Source organism: Hirundo rustica, chromosome 3, assembly GCF_015227805.2.
Source record: "Hirundo rustica isolate bHirRus1 chromosome 3, bHirRus1.pri.v3, whole genome shotgun sequence".
Taxonomy (NCBI): domain Eukaryota; kingdom Metazoa; phylum Chordata; class Aves; order Passeriformes; family Hirundinidae; genus Hirundo; species Hirundo rustica.
This window is the reverse complement of record NC_053452.1, coordinates 5,256,795-5,281,740: the sequence shown is the minus strand read 5'-3', so window position 1 is coordinate 5,281,740 and position 24,946 is coordinate 5,256,795. Positions and strand designations below refer to the sequence as shown.

At 39.5% G+C, this 24,946-nt stretch overlaps 1 protein-coding gene across 2 annotated transcripts in view; it reads left to right on the top strand.

The window, feature by feature from the left end:
- Positions 1 to 24,946, top strand: part of MACROD2 (mono-ADP ribosylhydrolase 2) — an 843,060-nt gene that overhangs the window by 235,316 nt on the left and 582,798 nt on the right. For both annotated transcript variants that reach the window (XM_058419895.1, XM_040059164.2), the window contains exon 5: positions 23,286 to 23,402. In XM_058419895.1, coding sequence (XP_058275878.1) covers positions 23,286 to 23,402 — 117 coding nt within the window. The remainder of the gene's footprint in view (positions 1 to 23,285; positions 23,403 to 24,946) is intronic.

Here is a 24,946-nt window from a genome sequence, read left to right as displayed (position 1 = left end):
TTGAAAGACCATCCCAGCCCTGAAGAGCTCATGGTGTAAGGAGAGGGCAAGAGACAGCAAGCAGGCCTGGAAAGCCCAAGGATGAAGTGGTGAATTTTGAGTCAGTCAGTAGCAGCTGCCTCCAAAGAATCCCTTCTGCCAGCAGCTGGCTAGATGGAGCAGGCCACTCTAGGTCTTTATTTGCATGCAGTCTGGACCATGAAATAAACATCAATGCTGGTGAGAGCACCTGAATTTCATAAATAAGTCATTAATATGAGAAAATAGGCAAAATGTTTTTTTCCAGCAGAGGAGAGGGGTCTAGTGTGAGGCGAAATGTGCCACATGAGAGTGGGGAATGGAAGGAATAACTCATTCTGTGCTTAGGGGAGGGATCTGTGCTTACTGTGGGCTTCAGTACATGTTGCACATCATGTCCAACCCGTGTTTTATGCTTTCCAGGAAATGCACCAGTTCTGTTTCCCTAAGTCAGTGCAGGCATGTACTGTACACAGACTTTTGATGAAGGGTGAAATAATGGTGTTCTAATAAAACATTTGATGACTTGGATTTCTCATATCTAGATATGGTTTTTAATTGTGTAAAGATCAAAAATGAACTGAATCCTTTTAGCTGCCATGTCATGTCCCAATTTAAAATGTTTGAGTTAATCTATAACATATAGCCGTTTTTTGTTTCCCTAGTCTCTTCTGAGGTTATGCAGTGTACTAAATTTTCAGAAATAGATGTTTCAGCTCTGAGAACATGAAACTGGACTGTCTGCTTTTCTCCTTCTTGTTCAAAACTTTTTGTAGCTTGAAAACACTGTTGACTTAGATTGGTTAAAGATGTTCTCTTCCATTCTGTTTTTATCAGTGATGGTATTCTGCCTGTGTAATACGTACCCAACTCAAAACATCGTTACAAGATCAAGTGGGTAATAGAGGTTCATGACACCTTGCTTTCTTCCCAGAAAAATACACGAGGTGGTGAAATAGAAGCCCAAACAAATAATTAATTATTGACTTCAAAAATAAAAAGAAAGAGACAAGCTACATAAAAATAATGAGGTCCTGTCTTCAGAGACGACTATTTAGCCGCACATAAAAGAGTAGTGACCTATGTTTCTTGTGAAGAAAAGATGATGGCAATTAATGTTTTTCTACAAAGCTTCCCTTCTAAAACACTTTCTGCTGAATTACAGAAAAAGATATAATGGGAATACTACAGAACAAAAAACCAAAGTGGATTTAAATTAACAACAAACAGTCGTGATAAATTAGCACTCACTATCGTGATAGAAGTCTAATAAGGGAAAATTTAAAAAAACCCCCTACATTTACCTTCTCGCCCTCCACTCCTGAAGAAATTAAATAACATTGACAGTTCAGACACTTGCTAGAGAAAGCAACCTGGGTGATTAATCTGTTTAGTTCTCTGACTGACATTTGCACAGCTAATTGTGTAGTGATGATGCCTCTTTAATAGCTCTGACTATTAATAGAAGATTTGGTTAAAGCTGGAATTTTGTTTGTTTAAGAGTATCACTGGAGAAATAATAATGCTTCATCAACTTCAGAGTTTCATCGCAGGTTTGATGACATCTCATGGAACTTTAGTGCTTTTATGACTTGGAAAAAAACTTGCTTGGACGTTTGACATTCTGTGCTTCAAGGAATCCTGATTGGCAGTTGATTAGCCTTTTGCTCAAGTCATTATCTTCTTTAGTGAAATTAGTTGGCTAGAAAATTGCATTGTATTTCATCAAGGGGAAAGGAGCATTTCAAAAGCTCTTGAGAGTATGATCCTTTTTATTTAGTATACAATATGAATTATTTTCCTAGCAGTCTCTTCTAAAATGTCCTATTCATCATATTATAGCGGCTTGTATTGAGTTATTATCTTGGTCTTCATTTCAGTCTTTTCACCGAAACGTGGTGATACCTGTGTTTAAATTAGCTCATGAGTAATACTGGAGGATGTGTGCACAAGAGTTTGGCTTTGAATCAGAAAAGCACTGAAACAGGCCTCCAGAAACTATCCCAAATGCATGGAAAACTCCTCTCTTAAATTCTATTTAGCACAGCGCTAGTAGTCAGGGCTTACTCATTGAAAAGGAAAGTTTTTCTTGCAAAACCCGTGCTCATAAATAATGCACAAATGTTATGGTAAGGTGAAGAAAATGTATCTGCAGGAAGAGCGTTAGCTTTGCAGAGTGCATAGCGTACTGAAAAAAGCCAAGGCGGTAGTTTTGACGAATGTTCCTCATTACCTGAGTGGGAAAGCAGGGTGCCTGAAGCGCAGTGCTGATGAGGGGGGGAGCGTGGTGGAGGTGATCTGCTGGGAGCACCGGGGGGACATTTTTCCCTGCCTTGGCTTCAGGGAGCCGACCTGTCTCCTCCTGGCACCTCCCTGCCCTCCCAGAGCTCGTGGTCAGAGCGTGACATGAAACAGCGACGAGAGGGCAGGGACTGCATTCCTCTGGAGGGGTGGGATCCACCCAGTCCCCTGCAGCCGCCTCTGATGACACCTGCAGAGACAGAGCAGCTCTGGTGTCTGGGGGCTGTCATGCCCTGCGTGGGGGGCTGCACTGTGGGTTTCTTCTCACCCATATTTCTGGTGAGTTTCAGTTCGATTCCCTTCTCACATTTAGGTTTTAGAATATAACTGGTCTTCTGTGGTGGTGTTTCATGCAGTGGAGATCATTCTCTCTTTCTCTTTGTCTTAGAAGTTCTTTGGTCTCCAGCCACGGCTTAAGGTCACCTTAGGCATAAAGAGATGCCTTTTTGACACACAGTGACACCAGCTTCATTAACTTCAGTTGCTTTATACAATTAACAAGTTTTTTTTGATGGTGTTTTACTGCAAGCATGTTTGGGTTTAGAGGTTTTAAAGCAGCATCTTCATATGAGAAATTCTAGTTGAATTAAATACATGTTAAAGTGAAATACAGCCACATGTGTACCTTATAAAATTAGCTACGATGCAGTGATTGTCCAGGGGGATTTAATTCTTAGCTTACTGATAATCTCATCCTACACAGAGAAACAGAAAACATTTTTATCATTAGGTTTAGCATTTCTCCTGGGAGAGCCTGTAAGAAAACACGTGTCAGACGAAATAAGAACATTCTTTGTATGTGTTTTAATAACAATTAACTCAACTGGCCTTCCTCTAAGTCCTTAATTAAAACGATGGGTTTGTATGTAGCTTTGTTCCAGTATTGACAGACCATTTAATGAATCACCTCACCATTGAAAATAATGGGCATCTCCCATAAACTCGAGCATCACCAAACTTCTCTGTCTGTCTTCTCTGTGCTGGGACGGGCTTATTCATCATGCCATTCCATTTTCACTGCCCCATTATTATGGCCACTGTTGCCTCTTGTCTGATAGATGAGCAGCAAAAAATAATTTGGGCAAAACCAAGTCCATTTAAATTGTATTTACTGTAAACGATCTGGAAAAAAACAAGTGTTGCAGAAAGTTGCCCTCCCTACTTTGAAATTCAGAGTTTTGCACATTTGGTGTTCCAAGTTTTGGATCCTTCCTCCTTTAATTATTGTTGTTATAATAGAACAGGTTTGTTTTTTTTTTTTATGTAAAGTCTTAAATTCCTGGATTAATAAAACATACCTATATCGCACTCTGTACAAAATATTTGTCAGAAGGAGTAATTAAAATTAATTGGTGCTTTTGGTAAAGGTGTAATTGTGCCCTAAAGGTATTGAGCACTGGACTGGAGGATGTTTTTCACAGCTTCCAACAAAGTAAACAAAACAAATTTCTTTAAAAGCCAGCCTGCTTTGAGAGTTCACCCATATCATTGCAGCTTACTGATCACTTCTTGTCTTCCCAAGAGGAGCTCTGCAGTCTCTCCAGGAAGCATTTTCAGCCCCAAGCTGTTCCTCTTGGCCAGCGTGCTCTGACCACACCAGAAATTATTACTACTCATGCATAAAATATAGGATGGAGGGGTTGGTCATGTGTGCTCCTCCCATCCCCAGATGTTCCATTAGGATATGCTTACCCAGAGTAATGTCATCACAGCCTTTCATTATTTCCAGAAATGAGAGCAGCAGCTCTGACTGGTGCAACGATGATGGTGTTTGGTGTATCTGTAGTTCTTCTATCTGAGGAATGTAAAATACTTTTCAAACACTAGTTAAACAAGTGTTATCGTTCCATCATTACTATTAAGTGGCCCTACTGGAATAATCAGCCTGCTATTAACTGAAGTTTCTCTCTTCTCTGCTCATATTTAGCATGGTGAAATAGTTGACATACTTGCTGCATGCTCTTATTTCCTTACTTCCCCTGTCCCTTTGTACCTTACTCCTCTAGGACTAGTTTTGGGGGAAGGAACTTGATTTTCATAGAATTTTTGTTCTCTAACTGTGAAACTGAAAAAAAAAAAAAAAAAAAATTTGCTTCATAGGAAGGTTGTTTAATAAATTAAGAAATTGTATGAGGTCAGCCTCTAAAGTCAGGCTCTCTGAGGCCCTGTCTCAGTGAGCGTTGCAGAGTAGCTGGAGAATATGCTGCTTTCTTGAGTGTTTTTAGAGTTGCCAGAGCACCTTTCAGACAGAGGGAGAAATAGAATCTTAAAAAATTGTTTGGCAGTAGTGATGGGCTACCCTGTATGGTTCTAAAGCTTCTTGGCAATATTGTATAACTGTTCTGTCTAGGAAAAATATAAAAGTTACAGACAGCTTTTATCTAACCTGACAGGGTGCAGTAAAATGTGGTACTCACAGCTCAGGAGGTGCTATCTCTCCAAATGCTGCCAAAATATATTGGTGTGCCACAATACAGGGCTGCTTTATTAAACTCCCTAAACGAGGAAGTGGGATGGGATTTACACATTTCCTGCCTCACTAGCCAGAAGTACCTCTGTTCCCTTTCTTAGGGAAAACCATGTACTTGTAGGATATTCGCTTTACGATTTGAGACCTCGTATCACTCATTTGCTTGAAAAGTGTGATGGAGGAAATCCAGCAGAAAAGGCTTTGCTCTGTGGCTTTGCTGGTTGTTTCTGATGGGCATTTTGTAAACTCTGGTGTTGCTAAGTCAAGAAGTCATGAGGGGCGAGGGATATCCTACAGCTACAAGGAGATGTGCTTTTCTCCAGAAAAAGATGTGCTTTTCTGCACAGAAACAGTGCGGGTCCTTTCACAGCATATTTTCAACTCCTTTCCCTGGCATATGCCAAAGTAACACCATTTGAAAAGGCAGGGGAATGTGGGGCATCTTCTAGGTTGTAACTTTAGGTCATTAATACCAGTCCTGGAAGAATTTCCAAAATTGGCCCTTCCAGTTTCTGCTCTGTTTCTGAATCTTCTGGGCTACATGAAGTATTTGAACACAACTTTATGTTCCCATTCTTTAATGTGATTATTGTGCTTGACAGAGGATATGTATTATGTAGTAAGAAAAAAAGTACAAGTGTAGATTTATGCTTAAAATTTGTAGTATTTTGTCTTCTGGTAAAATTGACTAGGAGCATTACAGAAGGTCTGACGCATAAGGAAAAGAAATCAAATTTCATGTTTTCTAATCTTACACATTAAATTCCTTTTACAATGATTTTTAAGCTGTACTGTGTTAGGTCAGGTCTGTTACTTGCCTCTTCTGGGGAATGTCTGCATGTGTTCCTGAGTGTAACAACTTTTTTTTTTTTTTTTTTTTTTTTTTTTTTTTTTTTGTAGCTTTTCTTTTCAGTAGTGCAGAAGAATTACATTTATGCTCTTGGGAACTGTTAATGGTTTTGATTCAGTAAAGCACTTTCTGTATGAATAGATAACATTTATCATTCGCTTAATAACTGTCAATTTATGTGCTAGTGTTGAATAATCAAAAGTAAGATAGAGAAAACACATTTGGTTATTTAACAATGCCGTTGGACTGTTTGGAGTGTTTTAAGAGGGGCTGTATAATTATACATGTGAGAGAGACATTGGCAGCACAGGTATTTAGAAAGAATTTGTTTGCTTGTTGAAAGAAGGGTATGTTTGACAAAAGCCTAATTGTTGTTTTCCCATACCTGCGCCAAGGAACAGGAGCGCTGCAGTTGGTGTGGTGGCTTGTGCATTCACCCAAGCATCTCTGCATCCAGTGGAGGATGCTCCCAGAATCCTCATTTATGCAGAGACCTTTCAGAGATCCACATTTACCTTCTGTGGTGCCTCATGTGTATTGTATCCAATTTTTTTTTTTAAGAATTATGCCTTGTTTTGTACAGCGTAAATCCATTTCTGCTGTACTTTGTAGCGGTTTTTTGTTTTGATGGGCAGCGAAGCGGTGATCTGGCCTAGTGTAAGTAAATGGAGCGCGAGAATTGGGGAAAAAGTACAACAATCACACCTACTGCAGCAGGAGTGGGAGCAGAGCCATGAATACCTAATTGACTGTAGTGATGGCTGTGCCCATACACACGTTACTTCTGAGTGTGTTTTAGCAAGGTTTGGGTTTTAACTCTTTCGTAAAGCTCAAAACCAGAATATGTTTGGAGAGGACCATTAAAGAGACCAATGGCAGCAAAGGGGGAAGCTTTCCTCTCAGCTAAGGAATCTTGTGTATTGCAAGAAATCTCTCTCCTTGCTGTCCTCTGCATCGTGGGAACGATTTATTTTGTCCTTGAGAATTATTTAGGAATTCATCCATGGAAATGAGAACAGTGAACCCTGGCTGCTGGGTCTTCTGGCTCATCCTAGCATTGATAGACTACAAAGAGCTTTACATACAAGTCTCTGCGCTGCTCCCTTCCCCCTGCTGCAGTCCCTCTGAATTTTGGTGTTTGAAGGCATTGAACCCTGGGTTACATGGATATATAATGCTACTATTAAAGCACTTCTGCATCACTTTAAGTTTAAGCATAGCCTGAAGCCAGTAAGTAGAAAGAGGTTTAAGAGGAAGGAAGGGGCTCTTTTGGAGCTGTTCTGCAGTGGTTTTTCTGATTGTTCGCAGAGTTCTGGAGGCAGATGTAGCCGAAGGTCTTACAGATGTAGAGGCTGGTTGGACTCCTGAATCAAAAAGATCTTTTATGATGAACAGAAGGTGCCAAATTTTGGACTAATTCCATTGTGGAATTACCAAGGGATGTTCTCTTTTTGGGAAATGCTGTTTAAATGTGTCTCTGCGTTTGACAGGGACAAAGTATACCTCCTGATTTGCTGGAATTAAAACTTAATTAGGCCAGATTTCTCTGAGAAGCCCTAACAACTGCCTTCTCCCTTAAAACTTGCAGGTTAATGAATAATAGAAGAGAGAGATTGAGCATGGCTATCTAAACTTTTTTTCTTGTCACTTTTTATTGTGGACTTTTCTGGGGTATCTATTTAAAATATCAAGGGAACATCTGTAGTTTCACAACGGGTGAACTCTGGCTCTAAAAAAAGTGCAAATGCTGGCTCATAGGGCTATTTTGTTGCTTTCAAGTAGGTAGACTTGCAACACTAACTCATATTTGATAGGGGATCTGCTGAACATGAGAAAAGGTTCAGATGGAATGATGGTCAATATTCCACCAATAAATGCTGGAGGTGGAAGTTCAAGTCATGATGTTCACTGAGTCATCCTGTCAGTCACGTCCATGATCTTTCCTGTGTTTCACAAGTGTCCTGACCACAGGTGCCCAGACTTCTCTTACTCATTCACAGATAGGCAGAATCCTGGGACTCCTTGAAGTCCGAGACAGTTTTGTCAGGGATTTCTTGTCCAACTGGAAAGGAAATAAGTGATAATATCAATTTGTGCTCTGGTTGTGCCCCATCCTATATAAGCAGTCTGCAGATTTTGAAACACTCTTACTCTGGTTTCCTTGTGCTGTCTGTTACCTACTATTAATTCCCAACACATTATTTAGTGTAAGGGTTATTTGCAGATGTGTGTGATAGAGAGTTGCAAGGTTCAAAACAAGTACATTTCTAAAAAGTGACATCCAGAGAGAAGCTAAAGCCTCTGTTAAGCTGGGGAAATCCAGGGAGACTCTTCCATTATTGATTTTCTTGGAATATCCTGGCTGGTTGTATTTTGGATTAGCTGTAGCACATATGACTTTTACCTGGCCAGCTAGTCACAAAAGTCCAGGCTGAAGGTGCAGAAGAGTGAGGTGAGCGGAGACAGGACATCTGTGGCTTTCTGGAGCTACAGGAAGGGTCTGAATAGTATGGGAAATACTGCCCATCATTTTACCCTCAATTTCCCCTGCTGTGTTTTCTTATTTGTTGTCCATCTCCTTTACCAAGTACATAAAATTCTTCAATGAACGAGCTGTTCAAAACAAATATTCTTGTAATATCTCTGTGCTGACATGCGCATAAGGCATTAATTGAGGAGGAATGATGTGTTGGTACTCAATTAAAAAAAAAAAATCCTATTTATTTAAAAAAAAAACCCATGAAAAAAGTGTAGTTCAAGAGGGAAAAATGTCTTTCGGAAAGTCATGAACATCACTCTTTACAACATTACTCTATGCTACTGAGTTCTGTATAATAATACTTTAAAAAACATTTTAAAAAACCTTTTGTTGGGAAGTTTATATAAGAGATTTCAATGGGCAAATAGGTTTGTTCAGGCAAAGCAATACTTCAGCTCCAGGCCTTTGCGTGTCAGTGTGAACTAATTAAAATCGTATTGTGCAATAGGTCAAGAGATCAGGAAGTTGGTCTTCTAATTAGAAGAGATAGTTATAAATAAAACCTTGTTGTTGAAAAGGAAGAGCAAAATTAAGAAGAAGATCTGGATGTGAGAAAAATAAATCAGAACCCTGGGTATCTGCTGAAGGCTGTGTTAGGAGTCACCCCTTTCTCTTTTGCCTCTCACCCTGTTACACAGACGGAGACTTGAGGCTCCAGCTTGTCCCTCATTAAGGCTCTCTGGGCTCATCCCTGCGCCTGACCACGTTGTGCACGCCTCAGTCCTCAGATAACAAATAATAGCCTGGCCTCCCCAAACACAGTCTGGCTGGAGAATTCAGATCTGGTTTGTATTTGCTGTCAGCTTACACCTTTCATCCTCCTTAATACTTTAGCTACGCCTATTTTTTTTTTTTTGTGGTTCTTGCTATCACCGCAAATGGCACCTTGCCAAGCCGCATAGGTGTCGTCTTGGGACTGTTTCTGCGTGAGCCTTTTGTGCCAGTTATTGTTTAGCTTTCGTTCTTCCATCTTAATAATTGAAAAGCATTTATTTTCAATAACATGTAGGTGTTGGGTGTTGTTTTACCCTGGAGCGTAAACATAATTAGTAAAAAAATAATAACAATAAACAGATTTTAGATGGTGGAACAGCTCTTCAACTTTTTCTGTAGTTTTTCATCACTTCAGAAGGATGGAAGGCCGATCTAGTTCAACCATGCATTTGTTTTGTTAAAGGGAACCTGAGCAGGTGGTGGGACTGCATACCCTTAAGGCTCCAATCCAGCCTAATTTATTCTCTGACTCTTTGAAAGCATATATATTGAAAGTAAAAGGCATTAATAATGTTAAAGCTTGTAAATCTAAGATTTCCATTTATCAGGGTGAAAGACGCCATCTTTCCATAGGACCATGACCAGCTTGTCTTTACGGTGTGATGCTGGTAATAGTGGAATACAGGGAATATTTGTGGTGTGGGACTGTAAGTTAACCACTGGTCTTCTGGAGACTGTCTTGTAAAATGTTTCCTCAGCATATTCACATGTTGCTTTTAGTTTGACCCTAGATGTGTAATTCACAAGGACTTTGCTGTGTAAAATGTTGTGCATTGTATTGTGAAGGGGGGGGAAGGATTCCTTTTCTCCATCTTCCCATCAGAATTAACTAGAACTATGGGGTTAGGTTATTTGTGTAAGTCTTCTTGATGCTCTGGAAGAGTTTTGTCTATCCTGCCCTCAGTCTCCTTGGTTCCTGATGCTTCATCCTTGACATCCCCACTGCCAGCAGAACGTATCAGTCATTGTAAGACAGGGCTTGTTTGTGCCTGTACCCTGGGGTTGCTGCTGAATGTTTTTGTTCTGCCATTGCTCAGTTGTTTGTTAGTGCCTGTTTACAGCTAAAACCTTAAGCAATGAATATCCTATCACGCTGACTTCTGTGTGTGGCTGATACAGAGCTCGTTGTTACTTTGATCTTTTCAACTTTGATTCGTACAGGTTGTGGGGCTCAGTGCCAAACTGCTGCTTTGAAATTGTGGAGATGTGGTTTATTTGAGTGAGAATGGGGCTTTTCCCCTTTATTTGCAAATACACTAACTCAGGCGTGGCTAAAAATCCTGAAAATTTCAACTCCAAACTAATAAAAGGTGCATTCACTTTTCTTTTTTTAGTTAGGGCCCAGCATGTGCTTTTCAAGGAAATTTCCATGTCCTGTGGCTAAATACTTTGGTATTTAGCATTTTCGTGTACTTCGGAGCACATGAGCTAGGTTTCTTTCTCGTACAAGCAGACTGGAAAAGGTGTCCCTAATGCCTTCCACTGGAAAATTGGCATTCAGCCCTAGGAACAGACAAGATCTAGCTCAAAATAATAATAAATGAAATCCCCAAACAAGCAAAAACCCTCTCCACCATCAAAAAGCACCTAAACTATGTGTAGTATTTATACAACAGGTTCTCCCCACCAGCTGCTGTACTCCCCAGGTGTGCTCTCATTGGTCCTCTGTATTTGCTAATGAAGATGTGCCCAAAGTGGTAAATTTTAATAGAAAGATGCAGATGAGTCTTAATATCCCCTTTGTATAGATGGCTGTAAGCAATGCTTTGCCCAATTCACCATAGAACAATTCTCTTCTCATAATCCAGCCTATGACTTGCTGCTTGCAAGCCTTTGACTACTGTGAAAGTGAGTAGGTGAAGCTGTTTTTAAAGGTATGTTTTCTGAGAGGGGGTGGATTAATATTAAGAATTTTGTTGAACTTCATTCTGCATTTGATACCACTGGCAAACTAGTAAGATTTTTTTTTTTTTTAATTTTTCTAAATATGGGTAAATATTTTGTGCTATAAATGTTTCCAGAAAGGAGGCCAAACTTGAAGAGGAGTTTATTCCCAGGGTTCACTAGTCTTTGTAGCTTCGGTATCTTCAGCCAGCGTTACCTATCCTCTTACTTCATCACATTGAAGCGGTTTCTCCTTTCTAACGATACCGGGCTGCAGTTTAGATATGAACTACCTATGGTTTAATGCCCCTGACATAAACATTCCAATGTAACTTCTCAGAAACAGATCAACTCTTTGTGATTTTGTTTTCTCTGGGAGCTTTTCAGCCGGGCACCATCTTTTTTGTACAATGCTACAAGAATCTCTCATTCCCTCTCCTCCCTTTAAAGAAAGCTGGAAAATAAAATTTGGAGGCTTAAGTATAATAGCAAATATCACAGGATATATATTGTTCAGTCTTTCTACTCATGATTATATGTATTTTCTTTTAAAACTGTTTTTTTAATATATTGGAAATATGCACACTTGAACGTGTTTACTACAGCTTTTATGGCCTAATGTTGAGCTGCTTTTCCATTTTAAAGCCATGTCTCAGTGCTCTTGTATTATTTCGTTAATATTGCTCAAGCTGCAGAGCACTTGAGATGCTTTGGCCAAAGTGTTGTTCAGAATTACCTCTTTAAAAAATCAGTTAATATTGATCCATATCCGTAGAACGTTGCTATGGAATTGATGCTGTTTACTCGTTAATCACTGCAGACTGCAGCTCACAGTGTTGGCAATGTGACTTGTTTGTTACATGCGATGATCGCTTTATAAATGTCAATAAAATCAAGACAAAAACCTCTAGTACCACTGGAACTAGCAACTCAGTATTTTCCTCATTATTTTTGGCAGCAAAGTAGTCTTACAGAACAGTATGCAATAAAACACCAGCCAACTGAGTCCCACACTGTGGCTATAATTACATATTTTTGTTTGCTAATCAGTAGAATTTTTCTGTGTACACTATTATACTTTAATGGTTCTGTTGCAACACCAAATTTACTACAATGTTCTCTTGAAGAAAATGGCACATAATGATTTTGTATTTACTACAAGAAGATATTAAACTAAATAATACATAATGATGCTACACAGATTAACCAGCTCTTTAGTTCTTCTGTTCCTTATCTATGCTTTAATGGTGTTTTAGGACAAACATAAAGTTATTTGGGAGGGAATTACCGAACTAGTAAATATAGCCATCTGTGTGGGATGTCTTGTTTCTTACTTGAAAACTATTGGATTGTAAATTTAAGCTGTGCTTAGTACTTTAATTTCTCTTCCCACAAGTCATGGAGCATAAGGAGGGTTGCAGCCAGCTCAGATAAGTAATAAGTTCATTAATTACAGGTTTACCTTTTTTGCAGGTTAAAAAAGCTTGTGTGGGACTTGATTAAACAAGCTGTTGTGGTGTGGCCCTGTGGAGGACTGGGCAGGGAACAGCTCAGAGAAACTCCCCATGCAACTTTTGGAATCAGTCTTCCATTTAACTCTAAAGGCTGCTTGCTGTGTTCAGGCTTTGTGCCCTTCTTGGATTTTTTTTGTTATTTCTGTCCAAAGTGGTTGCACTGCAAATAACCCCCAAGTACAGCGGGCAGTGTGGAAGGCATGTTATCTCAAGCTTTGCCTTTGTCTTGTTTTTATTTCTGTCATTGAATACACAAACACTGAAGGTTTTTTGTTCCTTTCCTTTTTATTCATTATTATTCTGTCACTAATTTCCACTTTTGAATATATCTGACAATCTTAAGGTAGTCGGAGGCTTTTCCATTTACCTTGGGAACAGAACTTTGCTGTCAGACACAATCTGTCTAGCAGTGGAAAAGGAAGGCGTGGTCTGATGATGGCAGCTTCCCCCGTACTGCAGATACAGTTAATTTTGTGTGAAGGTTGTGGCTTTTTTACAGATGGAGATATAGATCTAATATTTTTTATAGATTTTTCAGTTTCTGCAATGCAATCTGACATATTAGTGTGAGTAAATAATTTCGCTTCTGCAATTGATTTGCAGTGTGAGTCTGTGTCAGGATATGATGCTGCTTTTATGGAGGGGGGGTGTATTTAATGTGTGAGATATTTTTGCACGTGGCTGAACAAGTTGATATTTCAGCATTGCTGGATGTTGACTGTCTCCTAGGTCTAGTAAGTTATCTTTTGGCAAGATCTAGTAAGTTATCTTTTTCTTGATTGTGTTGCACATATGATTTGTCACAGCATCCTAACAAAAGGAAAGAATATTTGAGAATATTTGCTTTTATGGGTAATTACTTCTCAGGCTTGTGTTAAAAGGCTGTCTGAAAGAACCTTGTTCATACATAATTTTCTGGTTAATCTAGTGTTTACCTTTTTCTTTCCTTGTATTTATTCTATTAGAATACATTGTAATGTGTTCAATTGGATTCACCTATTGCAAGTCAATTTTTGTATAATTAATACTGTTAATTAATCTGGTTTGAAACAGCACTCCAAATTGAGAGGATGTCTCTGTGATTGCAGGCTGAGAAGTATCTCAACCAAGTTTTCTCCCTTCAGTGGTTCACAATAAAAGTAAATTAGCACAAGTGAAAATGATCCAGGAAATAACAAAACCAGCTGCTCCTCAGTAAATAACTTGGAGTTTTCCTAGAGCCTGTTAAGCCTTGCTGCAAGCCCGAGAGTATCTCCTTTGTTGATGCTCAGTCTAACTCCTTTGTACATTCCAGCTGCTGCCCAAATTCAGAATCCCTAGGATCCCTGTGGTTTTTTTAAAGTCCCTTTTGAAGCATGCCCAGCACTGAAGGTACTTTGCTTCTATAACTGACCTTTCCTCTGGTACTTTTCTTCACTCTCTCTCCCAGCTGGTGAAACCATCCTGGAAACTTCCAGGAAGATTCTGTGCTGCTGCATGGCTGAACTAAACCTGTCTGGGTTAGAGGGGAAGGGAAGAGATGGCTCTTAAAAACAAGCAATCAAAAATTGCTTACAAAAATTGTCTAGAATGTAATATTTGAAGTTGTGGATCATGAAAGCTTCTCCTTGGTGGGTCTGCCCACCTTTCTTTTGAAAGATTTTTTTCAGCTGTGGAGCTATTCACCTTGCACCACGTGCCTCCTTTGTCTGGCTGCGGCTCGGTGTCTTCTCCCAGGCTTTCTCAGAAGCTTTAATGTATTCTTTCGTTCCAGCAGTGATGTATAGTGTTCTGGTGCTTGGTGCGCCCTATGGCTAAAGAGAAAAATCACCTTCTCCTGTGTCTGGATTAGTTATATTTAATTAGAAGTCATATTTCCTTATGGAAGCCCTCAGGCTTCAAATCTGCAAAGATTTGAGAATGTCTTCCTTCCACGTTCTCTGTCGGGAAGGGCTTATATCCCTTCCCCTTGCATTTTTGTGGGAAAAGAGTGGTTAACATTTTACTTTTTTAAAAAAAAATATTTCACTGTGCCTTTAAAATTCTCTGGAATGACATGCCGAAAGCCTTTTGGGCCGTGAGGATGCATCCCTGTTATAAGGCTTCCTTTTACACAGTCGTTTTACAATTATTACTTGATAGCCTGCTCCGTCTAAATCCTTGACCTGTGCCTGTCAACTGCTGGCTGATAGTAGTGAATAAATTTGTATAATCACTGCACGATGACTGCTTAATAACTGTACTCCAAATATGCAAATACCTCTTCTGGCTTAATAAATTCATCTGCTTTGACCAGCCTGTGCACTTAGTATTTTCGAAACCTTTGTAAGTAATGGAGCAGTCTCCTGTGCTGAGCTCTAAGATGCTGAAACAGAGAAGAAGTGTTACCAAAAATCCAAAGAAAAATAGGCATCAAACAATAGAGAAAGAAGCACTTGTCTGTATGTGTTGTGAATGAGGGGAAAAAAGCTCCCCAGACAAAAAACTTCCCTAAGGATTATGGAAAGTTTTTCTTATTTGCATTCTGTTTTCTAGGTTAGCAATATGCCTTTACTCAGGATAACCTGTGGTGCTAATTTCCTTGTCTGCGTTACACCGAAGACTTACATCAGTTTGGAAGATAGAAATTCAAAAGTGTGTTTGAGTCTGAGGCACTAAAAGAATGCTCAAAAAAACCCAAAAAAACAAAACAAACCAAAACCACCAAAACAGCAAGATAAAAAGCAAGGCCATAGTCATACAGAAAAGACATCTTTCCCACATCTGTGATTTTTCCAGTGCTGTGGAAGCCCCAGTAATTTCGTTCTTTGATCTTGCCCTTTTCTTTTAAGCATTTTCTTTGGCCATCAAGTGACGTAGGTTGCTGAGACAGAGAATCATACCAGCTTGTCCATTTCTGTGTTCTTTATTGCAACATCAGAACATCAGTAAATAGCTTTTTAAAACTAAAACCTGATTTTCATTGCCCTATAGGACATGCTTTTTATCTTATTATCAGATACTTGTTCCTTTAGCCTTTCTCTGAGTTTAACTTAATGTGCCTGAACGGTACAAGGGGAAAAAGAGAATCTGTAGTTCAGCTCACCAGACAGAGCTTGGTGTGACTTTGGAGATTTTGAAGTCAACAATATGGATGTTTACTAAAGAATGACAGTCCTGTAATAATAGCACAGTAGCATGAATGAATATCCAGGGCAAACGAAATGTAGATAAACCTTTGTCATCTTTCCAATCTGTCTGGTATCCAGCTGGAAGCAAAGTACTGTGGCTGCCCAGGAGGCTGAGGGAAAGGATTTTGGAGTGGCCAGACCCATTTCTGCAGGGTGATACCACCCAGAAAAACTTGCACCTCCTTAATAGTTGTTTTGTGGAGGTGGGAGAGCAAGTTGGGAGCAGTGTGAGCAGAGCTGGGTTTCTTAAACCAAGCAGAGAGTCGCCTGAATTTCTCCAGACTTACCGCCTCCCTCCTCGGTAAACAACAACAAGCAGTTTTCGCGCTCACTGCCGGGAGGTATTTAGGGCTTAGCTGTCTCCTTTCCATCTGGAAAAGAGTGTGGCATGTCAGGTGTCTCAACACCAACACAATTAAAAGGAAGTGGATGGCTCCTTCACACATGCCTTAATGTCAGCAGTTTGGACTGGGAAAAACTGGAAGAGCACTATTGGAGCCTTTCCTACTGTTTTTTCTTGCCAAAAGTGTGACATTCAGACAGGTTTATCAGCCCCGTGTTTCTCTGAGCCCTTATGCTGCTTGAGTGGGCTGACAAAAGTGTGAATCCTATTGACATTATAGCTCTTGTCTACAAAACTGGAGCAGAGCACTCGAAGACTAAGAAAGGTGACGTCATAAGTGTGAGATAGAACCAACACTCTCTTCATTGTTTAGTTGTTTATGGGAGGAATTTGCCTTGACAGGACAGCTTTGACTTGGCTTTTTGTTTATTTTTAATATGAGTTTCTGGTGTCCTGAGATATTTAACTAAAATAAAAAAATCTGCCAAAATTTGTGAGTTTCCTGTTGGTTTGTGTTTTGTCAGAGTAGGAAGAGTTGGCTGTGTGCATTAAATGTAGGACGCTTAAAATTTAGCAGATTCGTGGGTAAGTGAGCTTTATTTTGAATTGTTGTTGATTTCTTTATCCATACGGGCTTTTTTGCCAGTTTATGGCAAGGACATTGACTATGTTGGATGTTTCAGCTGCTTTTAACTGCATCCAGATAAGGACAATCTTCTCTAAAACAACGAGCAGGCTTTAAAATTTAATTCCCAGTACTTTTCACCATGGCAGGCAATTTCTGGTGGTTTGCAATGCTAAATTTATAGGATTTCAGCTCAACAGTACTCTAAAAGATGAGATTCCTGTGTCTGACTGTACAATAAGGTTTACACCTGCCATTGTTATGAGATATTCCTTGCAGTAGATACTGAAATAATGGTTTATTGTGTTTTATTATTACTTTTCATTAAACTTGCTCTGCAGCATGATTGGTTGGAGCTGGGAGGATCCCCAGTTGTAATTCTAGCTGCCAGAAGGCCCCTTGTGCAGCCTCAGAATGTTGATCCTTAAAAAAAGAAGGCACTGTACAGAGGATGTGGGTTGACACATTGGGTGATCACTAGTTTAAGCATCAAGACTTGCAGGTCCTTTTTTGGCCTAAAATAAGGTGCACTCACTAAGAGTTTCTGGAAGGAAGAATACTTAAGGAACATGAATTTAGATGGTGATAAGATGTGAACCTAATTTGGGGAACTAGCCACCTAGAAATAACTGGTTCATCTGTGCTTTTTGTGTTTGGAAAGGAGAATTTTAAACATAAAGCTTAAGATCATGCTTTTAAATACTGAGATTTTGGCCAGGAAACACTGTATTAATTGCTAAGTTTTTAAAATTAATTGTGTTGGAGGCCTATAAACCAGTGCATTGATTAAACATCTTCAGTTCATTAAACCTCCCAATGACAGAGGCCATCTCAGTAATAAAAACCGCCGTTCCTAGCAGTGAACTGGCATCTGTGTTATAATCTTTTTAAGATCCCCACCTTTGTTCGTTCGACCAGCACCTGTTGTGTCTCGGTGGGCAGGATTCATTTCCTCTCGACATTGGTCTCAGAGGTGCAGTTGCAGCTTTGGCAGCAGTTGATTCCAATGAGCTGTTCAGAGGTGCTTTACCAGGTTAGCAGAACGAGGCTGGGTCTCCTCGTGAGTTGGTTCTTTGATTGTTACGTGGGGGTTCAGCGGTGGTTTTTTGGAGAGTGGTGGTTTTTTGTTTGTTCTCCTTCTGGTTGTCGCACACATCCTTGCGATGGTCATTTTTGGAAGGTCCACAAGAACGGAGGATGTGTGTAGCAGAGATTCTACAGTGCACGAGGCAGTCTTCTCTTCTGTCCCCAGCAGTGCATCTAATGCAGTGACATTATTCTGGTTTTATGCACTTGTGGCATTTGCCATGTGGAAGAGCAGTACCACTTCAGAGCTATATCAAGCACAGGTGACTCTTCTTAAAATAAGCAAGCCTCACAAATTTCCTACTGAAAACAAGAACTGAAAATCTGTAAAAGCACCGGAGAACAGGAATTACTATGGAAAAAAGACTGTATAGATTCTTGAAATGTAACACAATAAATCTGCATATGTTGTTTACATCATAGCTTCACTTTATTCAGCCTTGCGTACAAGGTCACAAAAGAGATTTGGGCCTTATTATTCCTGGAGGAGTTTGTATTTTTTGCTGTGGTGTTAGATTACCTTACCCTTTTTTATTACCATCTGCACTGCAAGGCTAGTTTTGCTGAGGTTATTTTTTTTTTTTTAAGCAGCATCCCATGATACCCTTAATTCTGTGTTTCCCATGCTTTTGCTTCATTTGCAATTTTAAGAGATTTTTCTCTAAGAAATAGGTTTGTTCTATATTGTATACCAGTAAATTAACTACATTTTTTATATACTACTATATAACTTTAACCCTTTAATTCTGGAGCACAAATGCAATTGTTTTACAAAAAATTAGTTAAGAAAGGATTTTTACCTTTTAGCATTCTTCAGTATACAGAGAGAAAGATGTGTCAAAGATTACATATTTTTGTTTAACGTGTTAATATGCTGTCCTTTGCGTAGGCTTTTTATTTTGATAAAAACCTGACTTTGTTCGTGTATTTCAAGCAATTATTTTCAGCTGACTTCTTTGTGCAACCAATGCCATTGACTGCAGTAGCTTTGAAAATAGTTTTTCTTCATTAATGGCTTCTGGTGAATTGTTGGGAGAACAAAGTGCTGTCCCTCGTGGCTCCTGAAACTTATGGAAGCATGCAATGAAATATCTATTATTTTTCCAGAAAAAAATTTACAGTACTACTTTTAATAGCTTTACACAAGCATGAACAACTTGAACTACAGAGATGAATTGAATCTGAAGTTTCTTGAGACATTTTTCAACCCTCAAAATATAGTTCCTGTTTGTAGGTCTTCAGAATTGAGAAGCCTTTTCCAAGTTCTTGCCCACCCAAGCATGGTGAAACAATAAATACAGAAACCTGGTTTTTCTGGGCTCTCCACACATGAAGGCACCGGGTAACAGGATCACTTTTCAAAAGACAGGTCGACCTGCACGGGGTCTTTGCAGTCATTCAAATGTCGTGTGTTATTTCAGAGTTTTTATGGGGCCTCAGATTGTGGGGTACCAGTTTGTTGGGATGGGAGGCAGAAGAGAAGAGGGTGTTCTTCCACCATCCCGTGGGTGTCTCCTGCCTCTCTGGTGGCCCTAGGCAGGACTCGGTGCTCTCAAAAACCCTTCAAAGTAGCTTGGTTTCTAAGCCTCAAACTCATTTTGGTGTCAATAAGATAGTACTGTCAAGTGTTGTCAATTGATTATCCTGCAGATCAGACATGGGGTTTCTTTCAGTTGTGATTGACAGTTTTGGCTGTGGGGTTTTCCCACATCTTTCCCCTGGCTCGTAAGTGACGGGTCACTTGTGTATGAAAATGACCCAAAGTGTATTTCTGTGACTTCCATAAACCTGAGCAGGAAGGCAGCCTGTAGAAAATAGGTGCACTGTGAGGCAGAGTGAGGGCTTCAAAGTGAAATCACATTTTTTATTGGTTGTAGAAAGCAGGGATGAAGCACAATTCCTCATCGCTGTCATGTGATGCCAAATGCAATCTGACTGGGTTTTTCAGCCAGTTGCACAGTGAACAGTGGGATATGGTCTAAATGTTTTCCAGATCTGTTTGGAATAATGCAGATGTGCATCTATATAGCAGAGGGAGAACTGAAAATATAGATAAAATATCTGAAACCAATATGTCAAGGGTTCTTAATTTTCCTGTTAATTTGGCAACATGCCATTATAATCATATAAATTTCTTCCTCGTTACTACAGAATAACAAAATGTCTTTGACCATCATTTTTCCTTCCTGAGGTTGTTGTCCTTATCTGTAACTTCCACAGTTTCCCTGTTAATAGTGCTTGCCTCTCTGTACACTGACATTACTAGCTGTTGCACACCTCCAGAAAACAGAATATCTCATGTAAATATTTTGTACATGCCTGTTCCATGTGTTGTTTTTTTTTTAAATTAATGTGGCTAAGACATGTTTTAGCAGAGGCTGAAGAATCAGATTTAGATTTGTTAATCTACTCTATCTTTGCAATTATTTTACTTTCAGAGTGCTCCTATTTGGCGATATATTTCAGTGCTTGGGGTTTATTTCAAGAATTATCAAGTGTATATATTATTGGAAACACAGGGTATTTCTAGCATGGGTTATTGAGTTATGAAATGAAAATTGAATGCATAGACCAGAGGTCACATCTTTTCATGCATTTAATAAAGTATGGTAGGAAAAAGAAGTTATTATGAAAGTTTTGGGTGGTTTGGTGTTTGGGTTTTGGGGTTTGATTTTGTTGGTGGTGTTCTCCCTCTTCCTGTGCCCCTCTTTCATTTTTCTGTGTCATCTGAAGTACATCAAATGCTAATTTCTGCTTTTCCATCTAAGCCTGTCTGGAGTATTCAATCATTTCCTCTTGTGACACCTTTATAGGGGAAGTATGCACATCTACTTGTTCCCTTCTGGCAGATGTCTTCCATTTTCCTTGTCATGTGTCAGGATTGGTTGTGATAGAATTGATTTTTCTCTGTTAAGAATTCAATTTTTTTCAATTATTCTTTCATCCTTCTGGAGCTTCTTTGCTTATAAAGGCTGGACACAGACGTGTGGAACCATCTCCAGGAAACTACAGATAGACCATCTTTATCTTAGCTGTATTTGCATCCAGAGCACCCTTCCAACATGAGAGGGGTTATAGAGGGGAGCTGGGACCTCCTGCGTGATCACAGCTGCTCTGACACCTGGAATGCTGGTATTGGGAGTTTTAATCCATCACGGGTTTAGGAGTGGCAAACCCGTGCTTCCACTTTGCTGGCAGAGGCGATGGTTTCTGTCTGCAGGTCCTGTTGTTTGGCTCCGTGGAGTCTGAGGAAGAGGAGGTTGGTTTATGCAGTTGAGAGAGTAGTTGAGCATTTGAGAGAGTTTATACAATTGAGAGAGTAGCTGAGCCTTGTACAGGCACTGCTCAAAGTGTGAGACTGCTGAACTGGTGGGGACAGAGAGAATCTCAGGGGTGGAAATGATTCGTCGGCCACCAAGCGAATCCTTGCATGGACTTGAGTCCTTGTCCATTATTCCTAAGGACTCCTTTCCCTGTAAAGAATCATGGAAGAAGTGCTAGTCCTAAGCATCTGTGCTGTTTTTTTGTGGGTGTCTCAGGAGGTACTAAGGTTGGTAAAGATTGTGGTGGTGCTGCTTATAAAAATAGGTTTCAATGCTTGCTGGTTTACTTATCCTGCTTGGTTTGGAAAGGTATTTAGTAATTAGGTTAAAACAATTAAATTGAGTACTATGAGCACAGGATAGATTTCAAACATTCTTTCTTCCCCTCAATGTTACAAAATATTATTCTTGCATTAGCATCTTGGAGTCTGTTGAGCAGAGATTTTGGGTAAGGTAAAAACAGAAGTTCAGCTGAAGAAGAATAAGAAGCCTTGGTGTCTTGGCACAGAGCATGTGCAATGTGCTTACAGGTGGCTTGGCATCCGTGGTCTTTTCAATAAACAATTTTAGACAATTTCATTGAAAGTGCACTATCACATGATTCTGTAGTTATCTTTTTTTAACATAGAGTACTACGAAAACCATTTTGAAAATCTGTGACCATGCATTCAGGATGGGCATGGAGTGTTGCAAGGAACTGCTTATCCAATTTCACCGTGTCACCTGAATATGGACTGGGGTATAGAACTGCTCACAAGGGACAGTCGGGCTTTTAACACTTAGCAGAAGACAGTTTCATCCACTAGAAGATGTCATCTGCCTCCTCACTTGGGGATGCCTGACTTCAGGAGATAACACCTGATAAAACCAGATATGGCCTTAAGGTAGAAAGGACTGCTGTTGTTTCCACTGCAGCTCCCAGGCCCATCTTGGGATGAGGGAGCAGTGAGGACACTGGGTGCCATGGGTTGCCAAATGTGAGCCTGTAGAAAGCTCTGCAGCTCCTGCTGTGACCAGGTGATGGAAATCTCTTGAAAACCTGTCCCCCCCCTTGGCTTTCCAAACCTGTTCTGGTTTAATTGCTTCAAACATGCTGCCAGGCACAGCTCTCAGTTTGAACTAGTTGAATCTGAAATAAATCTTAAGTGATGTTCATACAGACTCTTCTTTTCTTATCTCCATAAGTATTTGTTTTGCCTTTTTATTTGAGCTTATTTTACTTTTTGAGTTGATGTTGTAGTTTATGTGAAGATTTTCTTCTAGTTGAACTCCATAGCTACTGCTGAATTAGGGCTTTACTCTAGTTAGTTAACATGTTCATGCATACGCTACTTCCTTTATAATTTTCTATCCTTTTTCTCAAACTTTTTTGCTATAATTACAGTTAATGATTTCTTGGATTGCATGTTGAGAGGGCAGAATTGCTGTGCCAGCAGCCTTGTTTTATTCTTTTCCTGGCTCCTGAGGGTAATAAGATCTATGCACTCTACTAATTTTCTTGCATACTTAGCTGCAATTGCATCCTTTAGTAATTATTTTTTAATTAACTCCAAAATATTGCATGAATAATGCCATTTTTTTTTAATGGAAAAAATAAAAAAGCTCGAAAGTAGGTATTTTTTATATTTCAAATCAATAAGCATTTTTTCTTGGAATCTTTCTATAAGGAATTAGTAGCATGGTGATGTTAAATGACCTCCACAGTTGTAGAGGTATTAGAGGTATGTTGTAAAAGAGAGTTCGTCAATTTAGATGGAGATCAAAGTTTGTTTTCATAATTCATAGTGAGAATTTCTTAGAGCCTTCAATAAGGTCCTTTTCTAATACTGGAACTTTTATTCTACTTTGCATTTTCTAGATGTTTGCTTTTCAATTAGCAGAAGTTGGCTAAACATTAGGTTTTTGCTAATTCTAATTAGGTTTTGACTAATTCTGTCAGAAGAAAGAATTGTATATATTTAGGGATTAACTTAAAGATCAGTTGGTCTTTTGACTCTTCACAGAGTGGGTAGACAAAACAAATCCTTCTCCTGCTGGAGACCAAGGAAAACTTGTTACAGGTTTTCATGCCCAAAAGCACAAACAAGGGTGGACTGAAGGGAGGAACAAGAAGGATTGGACTTTGTAATCTGGAGCTGTAATTAGACAATCAAACCCCAATATGCAAATGGACCAAAACTTATAAAAACGTGGGATCTCGTGACCGGTTGACAATTTTGGGTCCACCTTGGGTGCAGCCCTGGCCAAGCTCTTGTCCTGCCCGAGGTGTATCCTAAACACCTTTCAATAAATACCTACCTTATTCTCTAGCTCTGCCCAGTCTCTATTCCAGGTCAGCCTTCCCAAGGCATCAAAGGCACCATAAAAAGCGGTTTTTCCTAAATCCCTGGCTCTGGGTTTGTTTTGTAGTGGATGGCTGCATACACCGAGCTGCCGGGCCCTGCTTAGTTGCCGAGTGTCGTAACCTGAGCGGCTGTGAGACCGGACAGGCCAAAATTACCTGTGGATACGACCTACCTGCAAAATGTAAGTCAAGCCTTTTCCTCAGCGCTTTTGTTTCCAGCGTGTGTTGCTGGTGTGCACGGTTCGTTTCCCCGCAGTCTAATTCAACAGGGTATTCATTTTACGAAATTAGCAGTGGGACTTAATTAAGCATGTTCTGTAATAATGTCTTCCCCTCAAAGCAATTCAGGCATTTCTAAAGGATTATTTCACCTATGTTATCCGATGGAAACTTGCATGTCTCCAAAATATAAAGCATCTTTCATGTTTACTTTTTGCAAGCTAAAACCCATCCTTTCATATGCATAATAAAGGATTGGAAATGCTCTATGAAATATGAACAAAATATACATTATCATATTTAACTTCCGCGGAGACAGTTTTTGGAAATGTTGCATATTTGATGTTCCTCATGCAGATTGCTTGATTGTGAATACTTTTGAGGGCCCAGGAGATCAAAGTGATGTATTGTGTTTTCAGCTGCTACGTAGTGTCTGATTGGCAATTACTGTGAAGGCATCTGTCACACTTTAGCTTTCGACAGAGTTTAGCTAGGTGCTGGAATGTTTTTGCGCTTTTAAAGTGGAATTGTCGAAAATTTTCCTCCTATTTCAAACAGGAAGATGGTTATTTGACTGTGTAGTGTAGATGCTGAGCTTGTCTTGGAAAACACTAACACGTTGACAGCACATTGGTCGGCCAGTCTATTATGTGAGAATATGAAGTAGGAAATCTTTGCAAATTGGGATCTTACGGAATAGTATTTAAAACATGAAGGTACAAAGGCCAGGAAAGCATTGCAAGCTCCATATAACTAGAATTCAAGCTCTCCTTTTTATCTATTTATTCATTTATTTATTTTGATAGGCAGGCTGCAGCAGGAACATAGCTCATTCAAAAATATTTAGATCACTCTTAACTGTCATGTAAAAGCAAATGCTGGCTGGAGTAGCAGGTATCTCTCTAGGCTCCTGTAGCCCTTAATGTCTTAGCAAGATATGAAAATTGTTTTCCCAGTCTTTTTTTTTTTTTTTTTTTTTTTCCTTTCGGTGATGATGATGAGATCTTCCAATTATTTCCTTGACAGTCGTAATTTCTATGTGCAGGAAAACTTTGGTATGTTTTATACATAGTTTTACCAAATGGTAAGGGCCATTTACAAAAGTCTAATTTGACTAGAGGTCAGGGAAATTGTTGAGGAAGATTCAGTGTGGTAGTTAGGGTGGGTTTGTATATGGCCCAGATCTTCTCCAGATTCCCATAAAAGGGATAGATGGGGTTGTTGGATGACTCCTCATAATTTACTTTGCAGGGAACGGTCAATGTTTAATTCTTCCCCTTTAGCTAAAAAGTATCTCTGGAGGGACAGAAAAGCTGCTCATCGGTAGGTGCATGATTCCTCCCATGTATTTTAGTGATAGAAATGAAATACAGAGCATGAAGGCAACTGATGTGTGTTAGAAAGAGGAAGGGTCATGTTTGAGGTGTGACCTCCCTTTGAATCTTGAAGCAGTTTCAGGGGTTGCTTAAGTTAGGTTTGAAAAACAGGATCCTGTTTGAAGGCTACA